Source organism: Vigna angularis, chromosome 2, assembly GCF_016808095.1.
Source record: "Vigna angularis cultivar LongXiaoDou No.4 chromosome 2, ASM1680809v1, whole genome shotgun sequence".
NCBI lineage: Eukaryota > Viridiplantae > Streptophyta > Magnoliopsida > Fabales > Fabaceae > Vigna > Vigna angularis.
This window is the reverse complement of record NC_068971.1, coordinates 17,962,691-17,975,378: the sequence shown is the minus strand read 5'-3', so window position 1 is coordinate 17,975,378 and position 12,688 is coordinate 17,962,691. Positions and strand designations below refer to the sequence as shown.

The window sequence follows — 12,688 nt, the reverse complement described above, 5'->3', positions numbered from 1 at the left end:
TTTATATTCGACGTCAATTTAATGTCTCCCAATATGACGTCGACCTCAAATTCGACGTGAAAGACCAAAAAAATTTCTTGAGTATTGAGGTTGTTCGAGGTAGCTTGGCAACTTGGAGGTGTTGGAGGCAGCTTGGACGTGTAACACTTTGTTCACTTGAATGAATTTAGGAGAGATTGATTGAATGAATTTGAAGGTAAATTTTTTTGTTGTTTATTTGAGTGGATTTTGAGGTAAGTGAGAGTGGATTTGGAAGTAAATTTTTTTAATATATCATATCAATCAAATCCTACACTAATTCTCACAAACTTTACTTTCAAATTCACCCTCACTAAATCCACTCAAATAAACAACAAAAAAGTTTACGTTCAAATTCTTTCAAATCTATTTAATTACTTTCCCACATTCAAGTGAATAAAGCCTAAAGGTTCAAAGATAGTTGGAGGCTGTAACAACTTGGACGTGAAACATTTTTTTAAAATTTTCCTCCTAGTGTATGATATTATATTATCAGATTTGTATAATTATTTTTCACTAAAATTATTAATTATTTTTCACTAATTTTATAATAAATAACTTAATTAGCTATTTTATTAAAATTATTTTTTAAGATGATAAAAATATTATTAATAATTAAATTTTCATTTAACCTTAACATGACAATGTTTTTACATACACACAATAATATACATTATAAAGCAACTATAATATGTCAATTAATCAGGAGTCAAAATGACAAAAACTAAGAAATGAAATAGGCCATCAAATAGAAAACTTTATGTTTTATATTCAAGTTTTAGATGACATGACAGAAATAAAAGGGTTTATTCAAGTTTTACATTTTTCAACATGAGCTTTAAGGCCACCAGTCCAACCATAGCCCACTTATATGGTTTGGCCACATCAAGTTGATATTAGATACAACACCTATCAAGTACAGTAGGCGAGCCAAAAATGACATCCAAAGCAAGGATTGCCCATGGAAGATAGAAGGCCTGGAAAAACAAAAGACATGGATCCTATCAGAAAATGAAAAGATGTACCTCGTTGAGCTTATACAGCAGAGGCATAAGAACAAGGCTACAGAAGATTGAAACATACCTTAAGAGCAACAAGGCCATATATGTTGATTTGAGCATTTGGAAATTCTATACTCCAAACATAAAGGAGCATAAAACCGAGTGGTACTGCCAAATATGGGAACCACAGAAAACAGATGGCGGACAAAACCCATAATTGAGGAAATAAAATTACAGAAAAAAAAAACTGATGCCAGGACTTGGATTACCAAGTTAAAAATAAAACTAGAAAGAAAAAACCTAGAAGTGGGGAAATGAAGTTGGTGCAATTTCAACAACAATCAGACATGTGATCTTTCAATCAGAATTTTGTATCAGCAAAATTAACTTCCCAAATATTTTCTGAAATTTCCAAATGCATATAAGAGAAGCAGAAAGAAGTGTTGCTCAAGCAGAATACATAGAAAAGTGTATATATAAGAAAATAAAGTTTCATGAGTACCTTGTCATCCTTTGTGTAAGTAGCAACAATCTCATTCGCTGATTTGCTTACACTTACTGAGAAATTCTCATCATGAAAGTCGACTTTCTTAATCTGCATTGGAGATTATAAGTGAGCATATATAACAGAACTAAGCTTATACCTATATAAACTATTGCATGTTACAATAATAAAGAACAAACAAAGCCTTTCTCCACTAGGTGGGCTGGTTACGAAGACCAAACACACTACAAGAAAAACAATTAATACCGACGGTTTATTACCTATGGATCTAAACATTGTACAATGGCGCTGGGGTTCTGGCATAAACAAGTGTTTATAACTTTAGAACATTGAGATTTGATCCACACAAAATAGATCCTCTGTAACTATGACCTATGGATCTAAGCAACAGTTACGGCACAAAATCTCATTTGACAGCTGCAATTTATGTTCTGAACCTTCCCCCAGTTAACTTCTAGTAGAATCCTTGTTAATGCCACCCTTGAATCATCAGATTTGTATATAGTACTTACAATCAAGGTTAAAGTTTAGAACACACATATATTATTGTACATATTAATATAACTTTTGTACTGACAGGTCCTCCCAGCATAGACCGAGCGAGCAGTTAATCCAACACCAGTGCACCCATTCAATCCGCCCAGGAATCTGGACCGAGCGTCCAGTCATTCAAGAGCCGGACGTCCGCCCATGATGGGACGTCCGCTCGAGAATCTGGACCGAGCGTCCACCCATTCAAGATGGGACGTCCGCCCAAGGACCTGGACCGAGCGTCCAGCCATTCAAGAACCGGACGTCCGCCCAAGATGGCACGTCCGCCCAAGAATCAGGACCGAACGTCCAGTCATTCCTGAACCGAACGCCCGCCCGGGTTGACCTCCCGGACCAACCATCATTCCCAACTGACCCGCACTTTGTTGACTACACGATTAAATACTAATGACTCATTAAAGCCCTTAATAAAGATTAAGGTATTATTGGGCCGTTTCCAGGCTCCCAAAAGGTAAAAGCCCATTACGATCAGTATAAATAAAGGTCTCAGGTATGATTTTAGGACAGATTGCTTAGAACGCAACACATGCATGCATTATAGAACGCTCTGTCATATTACTGACTTGAGCGTCGGAGTGCCTTTAGCACGTACCCGGATCCCCCGGCTTGGAGCGCGGAGCAGCGCCAGGAGAGGAGGACGATCGCTCAGCTTGAAGCTTGGAGTAGGAGGACGATCGCCCGGTTTGGAGTGTGCAGCAGCGTCCGTCCATCTTTGTACCGTCCGCCAGTTCAGCAGCGTCCGCCCGCCTTTAACCGCTCGTGACCGTCCGCCAGACGACGTTCGTATGTTTTAGCAGGGTCCCCCCGAATCCGGTCGAAACATTTCGGTCGAAACATTTGGCGCCCACCGTGGGGCCGTGGGATTTCAAATACCCAATGGTGACCACGAGATATGAGCATCCGGCCCCTATTCTCGACCGTTCGGCCTCAACATATTCTCGGCCGTTCGGCATCATCCTATTCTCGGCCGTTCGGCCTCATCATATTCTCGGCCGTTCGGCCTCATCATATTCTCGGCCGTTCGGCCTCAACACGTCTCGGCCGTTCGGCCTCATCATATTCTCGGCCGTTCGGCCTCATCATATTCTCAGCCGTTCGGCCTCATCATATTCTCGGCCGTTCGGCCTCAACACGTCTCGGCCGTTCGGCCTCATCATATTCTCAGCCGTTCGGCCTCAACATATTCTCGGCCGTTCGGCCTCATCTTATTTCCGGCCCTTCAGCTTTTTGCACTCGGCTTCATAAACATTTACGCAAATCTCGGTCGCCCGGCCTGATTTCCTGGCCGTTCAACCTCAGAACGGTCGTCCAGCCTCGTGCTCTCGACCTTTCGGCCTTAGTAAGCTCTCGGCAGTCTGGCATCACCTTAACCAAATTTGGGATCACCCGGCCATTTGGCCTCAAGGTACGTTATACTTCTACCACTCGGCCATTCGGCCTTAGGTACTTAGCCAAATTTGGCATCCAACATCCGAACGTCCGGCTTCACCTCCCGGCCATCAGGCCTCAACTCTCGGTCGTCCGGCCTCAACACACTCCCGGTCATTCGACCTCAACTGCCGTCCGGCCATTTGGCCTCCAAGGTACGATTATATTTCTACCACTCGGCCATTCGGCCTTAGGTACTTAGCCAAATTTGGCATCCAGCATGTGGTCATCCGGCCACAACTCCCGGCCATTCCAACTCCACTCCCGGAGGTCAAGACTGAAAGTCTCGTCCATCATGGATCAAAGAGCGCTCGTCTATCCGCCCTCAGCGAGCGCTCGTCCGTTCGGTTTCAAAGAGCGCTCGTCAATTAGGCTTCAAAGAGCGCTGGTCCATTCGGCCTCATCGACCGACCGTTTGGGCCAGCTTCCAATAGCGCTCGTCCTTACGGCTCAAAGAGCGCTCGTCCAACTGACCTCAACATGCACTCGTCCATCCGGCCTCACATAGCGTTCGGCCATCAGGACTTAACTCTCGGTCGTCCGGCTACAGCATGCACTCGACCATTCGGCCTCCCATTAATTTGGACATTCGACCTCACAAGTGCTCTCCGGGAACAACCATTCTCATCCGAGCATGTTGAACCCACCGGTCCTCCTTACAAGGTATGAACACATACTTTCTTTAAACTGGAAATACGATCATGTTTGCCTCGTAATACAGGTGACCTGCCATAATTACACAACTGAACAAAGCAAAAAGGAGCCAAGCATTGTCGTCCGCCCCATAAAGACCAAGTTGGCGAAAAAGAGTGTTCCACCGAGAGCAACTCTCAACTTGGTTGGGCTACGAACGAAGAGGCGTCCGCCCCATAAAGACCAAGTTGGAGAAAAAGAGTGTTCCCCCGAGAACAACTCTCAACTTGGTCGGCCTACGAACGAAGAGGCGTCCGCCCCATAAAGACCAAGTTGGCGAAAAAGAGTGTTCCCCCGAGAACAACTCTCAACTTGGTCGGCCTACGAACGAAGAGGCGTCCGCCCCATAAAGACCAAGTTGGCGAAAAAGAGTGTTCCATCGAGAGCAACTCTCAACTTGGTTGGGCTACGAACGAAGAGGCGTCCGCCCCATAAAGACCAAGTTGGAGAAAAAGAGTGTTCCCCCAAGAACAACTCTCAACTTGGTCGGCCTACGAACGAAGAGGCGTCCGCCCCATAAAGATCAAGTTGGGGAAAAAGAGTGTTCCCTCGAGAACAACTCTCAACTTGGTCGGCCTACGAACGAAGAGGCGTCCGCCCCATAAAGACCAAGTTGGCGAAAAAGAGTGTTCCACCGAGAGCAATTTTCAACTTGGCCGGGCCGTATACGTAGAGTTCAACCGAGAACCACTGTCGTCCGCACCAAAAGTTAAAGAACAGTCGCCCTTTCCCTCGTTCGACTCTGCCTGTCAGCTCCCAAAGACACTTGGCCATCCGGCCTCGAACAATTGGCCGTCCGGCCTCAATAATCGGCCATCTGGCGTCAGACTCGGCCGTCAGGCCTCAACAATTAGCCATTCAGGCTTCAAACAATCGGCCACCCGGACAAAAGCACTCGTCCGTCCGGCTTCAAAAGAGCGCACGTCCGTTCGGTTTCAAAGAGCGCTCGTCCTTCCGGCCTCAAAGAGCGCTCGTCCATCCGGCCTCAAACAGCGCTCGTCCATTCGTCCTCAGAGCGCTCGTCCGTCCGGCTTCAAAAGAGCGCTCGTCCGTTCGGTTTCAAAGAGCGCTCGTCCTTCCGGCCCCAAAGAGCGCTCGTCCATCCGGCCTCAAACAGCGCTCGTCCATTCGTCCTCAGAGCGCTCGTCCGTCCGGCTTCAAAGAGCGCTCGTCCGTTCGGTTTCAAAGAGTGCTCGTCCATCCGGCCTCAAAGCGCTCGTCCGTCCGTATTCAAATAGCGCTCGTCCGTTCGGTTTCAAAGAGCGCTCGTCCATCCGGCCTCAAACAGCGCTCGTCCATTAGTCCTCAGAGCGCTCGTCCGTCCGGCTTCAAAGAGCGCTCGTCCGTTCGGTTTCAAAGAGCGCTCGTCCATCCGGCCTCAAAGCGCTCGTCCGTCCGTATTCAAATAGCGCTCGTACGTTCGGTTTCAAAGAGCGCTCGTCCATCCGTCCTCAAAGAGCGCTCGTCCATCCGGCCTCAAAGCGCTCGGCTTCAAAGGGCGCTCGTCCATGTGGCCTTACTGCCAGCCATCCGGCCTAAACTCTTGGCCGACCGACGTCAACATGCTTTCGGCCAATCGGCCTCAGCTGTCGGTTATCAAGCCTCAAGTCTCGGCCGTCCGGCCCCAACGTTAGCCAGAGTGGCATTTAAACATTCGCCCATGTCACCACGCGGGACCTAGTAAAATCACCTGCCGAATTGTCTGGAAGGTATATCAGGGCGAACGCCCATGTACCGGCAGGACAGGGTGGACACCCAGGCGACCATGATCGAGGCTCGTCCTAAGCTGGCTGCCCAGGCCGCGGACCTGTCAGGGCCGGCCGGTCGTGAGAAAAGCCCCATGAGGGCGACCGCCCGCCTTACAGACGAACTTCGCTTAAGATCAAGGGTCTCCCACCTCAGGAAAGAGGAGTATACCCAGGCGTGGACAAAACCCCTTCGCATGATAAATTTATGCTCGGGCTTGGGGGGCTTATGTACTGACAAGTCCTCCCAGCATAGACCGAGCGAGCGGTTAATCCAACACCAGTGCACCCATTCAATCCGCCCAGGAATCTGGACCGAGCGTCCAGTCATTCAAGAGTCGGACGTCCGCCCATGATGGGACGTCCGCTCGAGAATCTGGACCGAGCGTCCACCCATTCAAGATGGGACGTCCGCCCAAGGACCTGGACCGAGCGTCCAGCCATTCAAGAACCGGACGTCCGCCCAAGATGGCACGTCCGCCCAAGAATTAGGACCGAACGTCTAGTCATTCCTGAACCGAACGCCCGCCCGGGTTGAACTCCCGGACCAACCATCATTCCCAACTGACCCGCACTTTGTTGACTACACGATTAAATACTAATGACTCATTAAAGCCCTTAATAAAGATTAAGGTATTATTGGGCCGTTTCCAGGCCCCCAAAAGGTAAAAGCCCATTACGATCAGTATAAATAAAGGTGTCAGGTATGATTTCAGGACAGATTGCTTAGAACGCAACACATGCATGCATTATAGAACGCTCTGTCATATTACTGACTTGAGCGTCGGAGTGCCTTTAGCAGGTACCCGGATCCCCCGGCTTGGAGCGCGGAGCAGCGCCAGGAGAGGAGGACGATCGCTCAGCTTGAAGCTTGGAGTAGGAGGACGATCGCCCGGTTTGGAGTGTGCAGCAGCGTCCGTCCATCTTTGTACCGTCCGCCAGTTCAGCAGCGTCCGCCCGCCTTTAACCGCTCGTGACTGTCCGCCAGACGACGTTCGTATGTTTTAGCAGGGTCCCCCCGGATCCGGTCGAAACATTTCGGTCGAAACAACTTTGTTCGGAAAGAGTAATGTGACTATCACACTAAAATGTTTAATTAGTTTGTGCTATTCAACAAATATGATACGATCATGCAACTTTACGCTAAAATGTCCACACTCTAGGATAACAGATTCTGCTATTTAATGAAAATATTTATCAAACAACACACTACTTACATGGACAAGAAATTACATCATGCCTGAGACAATTCATTTGCAATGAGAGGAGGGCTGCAGCAAGTCCTTTAAAGGATTCAATGACAGCTGAAGTGTTACGGTCACGTAAATCACTAAACCAGCCACGCACATAGCTGGAAACATTGTAATCATTAAAAGAATCACTACAACAAGTAATGGTGAAGCTGTAGAGAGCTACAAGAAACCTGACATAATAAGGTCATGTTCAACCCTTTTGCATCTTGAAATTATGAATCTACAATCTTAATGGATATGTATGAAAACTATTTAAACAGACTTAGCTGTATGGATTGTGTTATTAATCTGTTAACTAGATATCCACCAATGGTAATCAAGAGAAAGCATATACAGAAGAAAAGGATGCATACTTTTCAAGCAATGAATACATTTTCTTCAGAGCAGCTTCACATGGTAGATGGGGATCATCAATGAATGTGGATACTCGGTTCTCCAACTTCATCAAATCCAGATATTCAAAAGCTGCCTCCCTTAGTGCATCTGCTTTCCCTTCAGACCAGTCAAAGTGCTTGAGGACGGCTCGTTCATCAACCTTGCATAACGAATAAAGTGAAATGATAATTTTTCTAAGGAAAAGAAAATGAAGAGGTTTTCCTAGAAAGGAATGGTTAAATTTTTAGGAGAGCACACAGGAGCTAACTTCTGCGCTTTCACATAAAGTGAAACTTAGGAATTTACAAACACAAGCACACAAAGGGAAGAGTGGTGTAAGGGACACCACAGGCAAGGTCAAATGAAGTTGAAGAGACAGAAGAAATGAGGGTTTGAGAAACATTGCAGAGGACAGAAGGGTAAGATATAACAAGGCGGAGGTCTACGTGGATTCGTGAGGTATGCCAGATTTGAGCTTGAAATTGCCAAATTTCACAGCTGATATTTCATGGAGTTGAAGAATTAGAGACTCCATTTTTCTCCTTTCTCAGTGTGCTTCAAGGTTTGTTTTAGACCTTAGGGATAACCTGCATAATTCAGTAATCAACATCTTAAATTAATTATTTTTATAGACATACACAAGTACATGATCAGAATCATTTAGCGTAGCTTAGCACTAGCATAGATTTAATCATAATATTCCTTACAGCTCACGCATCATAGATTACATCACAGAAGCATACAATTCTCCCAGAGCATATACAAAACACAATAACTCAAGAACGCTAGTTACTTAAAGTGTTAGTGACCAACACAGAAATTTAGATGAAACTTAAAAAGCATCTACACCAATTGAGCAACAAAATCAATTCAATATGCTAGAAATGCATCATTGAGTTGCTACAGCAACTCTAGCGGAACCACCACAAACTCAATCCTTCTTCAATCCTACAACGAACATACACTTAATTCAGCTTCAATGAATATTGATTCAAATATCGAGCAACTCAACACACGCAACAATTAAGAACAAGTTAATTAGCACTTCGCTAATATGTTCATTAGAGCAAGTGCGAGTTATACTTGGATCAAAGTAACAATCACACGAAAAAATTGAGAGAATCCAATAGCAGATAAAAAGATTTTGAACTTTCACCGACCGCAATTACAACCGCATTCCTCTGCAATTTCTCGCAATATCAAGTGGAGTGGCGAGTCTTCCAGCTTGCCGCAATGTCTCTCCTTGTAGCATTTTGATTTTGGATGAAGTCAGAGATTTTGCATAAAGATGAAAATAGGAAAGAGAAATTGTGACGGTTAAAAGAAATTGACAAAAAAAAATGTTAACTGTTACAAAATAATGGGTATTAAAATATATATATATATATATATATATATATATATATATATATATATATATATATATATATATTTGTTTTTGTAGTGGATCTTTTCCTTAATTTATATTCTGTTTCTTTATAATGTTCTGGTAGCGTGCTATGGTAAATATCAATAATAATGTTTGAGTGACGCTAGGTTTGTGGAAAAATGTTGGGGTTTAGGGTATATATATAATATAATATTTACTCCAAACTAATATTATTCTAATTTATGATATATAATAGCAAACTGTAACTACACATAAAATACACTTTATTTGGAATAATTGTTTTATACAGTCACACAACACAACTAACCTTTTAACATTACACTAGTTAAGATAAAATTTAATTACTCGACATTGACCATTCATAATGGATAAATATCTTTAAATATAGAACTGTATCTCTAATTTACAACGACTAATTTAAATTATAGTTTATCATTATAGTGACCTTTAAATGGTTATCAGTTGTTCACGTTGAAGTGGAAAGCTATAATTATGACATTATAAGTATGAATATTTAAACTTCAAAAGTTTTAAAAAAACTCAACAGGAAGAAAATTTTAAGGTACATAGTGCTAATGGAGGCCTAATTCCCTCTTAGCCCTAACGAAGTCTAATCTCCCTCATCTCGTCAATGTTTAGATTTACAAAATAATATTCAATAATCCTATGACAACATAATAGAGTCTTATTTATACAATTTATCCCCTTCTATCCTAAACCCATTACCAATTATATCCTCTTAACCTATATCCTAACATTACACCCCTCTACAAAATAACTTTGTCTTCAAGGTTAGAACTATGAAGCTTAAACTCTGGGCTCCTCTTCCTCATCGTGTTACCATATGAAAGGCACCCATTCGCTACTGTCCTCCAATTCAGATCTGGAGGTTTGGGTGGTGGTCGAAATGAGAGACAAAATTTATGGGACCATTTTCGTGTCTTCATTATTTCCTTGAAGGTGAGGAACTTCTTATTCTTCCTGTAAAATAACTTCTTCTACCGTTCAGCTCACTCCCCCTGCCTTTATACCCTTCAGCTCCTTCCCCCTACCTTTAACCGTTCGATTCTTGTTCCCTTCAACCGTTCGGCTCGCATTAACAACCCTTGGCAGAGTTGCTGCAAGATCTTTCCAAGAAAAATTCTTGGATTTTTGCTGCAAAGACTTGAACCTCTGTTTTGTCTTGTCTTCCAGGTTCTTCGAAGGTTGGGTTTGTATTGGATTTTCTCCTTTATTTAAGGGTTGCTTTGCTTTCTTGATGTCCTGCAGAAGTTCCTCTCTTCTTTCCTCTCTTCTTTCCTAATGGCAACCCCTTTAGGGACTTCCCATCCAAAGAAGTATCAACTTTAATCTAAGACCAAGAAAGGGAAGTTGAATAAAGGACTTAATCTTTTCTTTCTAAGTCTTAGCTTGTTCTTCTTTAACTAAATATCTTTATCTTGTTTTGTAGGTAGGAATCCATGAACATCCATACTAGGAAGCTTAAACCAGCAAAAGAGAGAAAATGAGGCAAGTAGAAGTACATGTTGCAGCCAAACCGTGAAGCCTTCACATTAGAGCACATTTTCAACACTTTCCATGTGCAAAATAATCAACCATGCACATGTGGACACATTCCAGCCGTGGACCAAATTTTCCATGTGAAACACATTCAAACCATGCATCTCCTTCATCTAAAGCACATTTCCCATGTGAAACATCTTCAGCTGGTAGTCTATGCACGTTTGAATAACTTCTTTTGCACATTCAAGAGGCTTCTCTTACTCTATAAAAGAGAGCTTCTCATTCTTGTAAAAGCAACTTGAATTGAATAAAGAAATGCTGTTGAATTGGTTCCAGCCACTTCTTCTTCAAGTTCATTGACTTGTGCCTTCTTAGCACACTTATCTCTAGCTTCCTTCCCTCTTGGAAGGTTGTCTGAGCTAGAAACACTACAAACACACCTCCAAAACCGCACCAAACCTTCCATCGAACACCTGGTGTCCACCTTCGTTTGCCATTCATCCAACCAGTCCGCTGCGTCATTCTGTCCAAGGAGCTGCTCCATTCTTGAAGCTTGGAGTTGCTTCCATCATTTCCTCTCTTCTTTACTCTTTCCGTTTCAGGCATTCTGAATAAGGCAGATTCCTGTTGTTCCATACTGACACCACACTCTTGGCGTCTCCCGATCGGCCTAGGTGATTGGCCTCGGACCGTTCGGCGACACTCGATTGGCCTGGGTTATAGCGATTAGCCTCGGAACATGCTATCTCACTGCTCGTTCGTCCCCTAGACGACTGGTCTTCTATGGCCTCGAACCGCTCGGTAACTCCTGATCGGCCTGTGCTATCGCCCATGGCCTCTGACCGCTCGGCCAATGACTAGAGATCGTTTTGACTGTAAAACCGTTCGACCTTTTACTGTAACTGTAAGACCGTTCGGTTCCGCTTGTCCTCTAACATTCAGATTCAGTGGTTCTCTCCCGTTCGGGTCCAGCAGTCCTCTTTCGTTCGAATCTGTCGGTCCTCTCCTATTCAGATCCGGTCGTCCTCTCCTTTTCGCCTTACTTTCCTCCTTCTTCGTCTTCCTACCTTTCGTCGGCGTTGACAGATCCCTCCTGTCGCTCCGCTGCCAGCTCCTCACAAACAGTGCCCCGATTTAGACCACCAAACCTCCTCGTCAGAGCGTTGGTGAACCTCTTCCAAGTCAGATGCTTGGTTTTCTTCCGCTAGAAGTGTAACCAATATCTCGCCAAACCTCCCTCCATGCATGTAGAGGCAAGCTTCATCTTCTCCTTCTCCGTCACGCTTTGGAGATCGAAAAATTCCTCTGCTTGTGCGATCCAGCCAGTGGGATTCGCACCTTCAAATTTAGGTAGTTCAACGCGCTTCCTCCAACTGTGTCGAACTTCTCCTCCCGTCTCTTCTGATTCCTCCTCTGATTCTTCCTCATCCCTCTCCCGACCTCTATTAACGGAACTACGAGTGCCTTTAGAACTCCTCACCTGGTTCCCTCTTCTCCCTCGGTCGCGATTCACGGTTCGAGCCATTCCCCTCGTCTCTGCTCGAATTTCCTCCAACGTCGCTTCCATGGCATCGAATCTACCCTCCAATGCACTCACCCTATTCTTCATCTCGTCTCTCCTCCAATCTGGATTCGGCAGGTCAGACCAATTTGTTAGGTACTAATAGTGCTAACGGAGGCCTAATTCCCCTCTTCTGGCTAATGTCCAGATTTATAAAATAATACTCAATAATCCCTTGACAACATAACAGAGTCTTATTTATACAATTTCTCCCCCTTCTATCCTAAACTCATTACCAATTATATCCTCTTACCCTATATCCTAACAAAAAATGGTATGAAGTTTGCCTATAATACTACCTCCTAAGAAGATTTGTGAAGGATGTGTGATTGAAAAACAACCTATAAATGGTTCAAGAAAACTACACCTAAAAGAGCTAGACAACCTCTTGGTGCAGTACATTCACATGTATGTGGTCCTTTTGATGTTCCATCTTTTGGAGGTAATAAATACTCCTTGACTTTTGTTATGAATTGACTAGGAAGATTTGGTTGTGTTTACTGAAAGAAAAGAAGGAAGCTTTCTCTTACTTTGTGAAATTCTGCACTCTTTTGTGTTGCAAAGGATATAGAGTATGAGATAATAAGCTAACTTGAATCTAATTATAGAAGAGATTAACATCACTCTCAATTCAAAACTTTAATACAATGAGTTAGTGAGTCTT

General features: G+C 44.0%; 1 protein-coding gene across 5 annotated transcripts; it reads right to left on the bottom strand.

The window, feature by feature from the left end:
• Positions 1-767: 767 nt before the first annotated feature.
• Positions 768-8,851, bottom strand: LOC108328748 (uncharacterized). 5 transcript variants are annotated; one of them, XR_008246763.1, is made up of 7 exons: positions 8,731-8,851; positions 8,017-8,157; positions 7,549-7,730; positions 7,160-7,293; positions 1,522-1,614; positions 1,102-1,187; positions 768-995 (listed from the first exon to the last, which is right to left on the bottom strand). XR_008246763.1 is itself a non-coding variant. In XM_052872251.1 (5 exons), the coding sequence occupies exons 2-5, from the start codon at positions 7,971-7,973 to the stop codon at positions 1,610-1,612; spliced, it is 456 nt and encodes a 151-aa protein (XP_052728211.1). In that variant the 5' UTR covers positions 7,974-8,157; positions 8,731-8,851; the 3' UTR covers positions 768-1,609. The 5 variants fall into 5 exon arrangements, 1 of the variants encoding a protein (XP_052728211.1); XR_008246762.1 differs by having other exon boundaries at positions 1,102-1,614; positions 7,839-8,157; XR_001832143.2 differs by having other exon boundaries at positions 1,102-1,614.
• Between the last annotated feature and the right edge of the window lie 3,837 nt (positions 8,852-12,688).

Coding starts and splice junctions, on each gene's coding strand:
- LOC108328748 (XM_052872251.1), bottom strand. CDS start 7,973: ATGTTTCTCAAACCCTCATTTCTTCTGTCTCTTCAACTTCATTTGACC. Junction 7,731..7,838: donor CTTTATGTGAAAGCGCAGAA/GTTAGCTCCTGT, acceptor TCGTTATGCAAG/GTTGATGAACGAGCCGTCCT. Junction 7,294..7,548: donor ATGTATTCATTGCTTGAAAA/GTATGCATCCTT, acceptor CAATGTTTCCAG/CTATGTGCGTGGCTGGTTTA.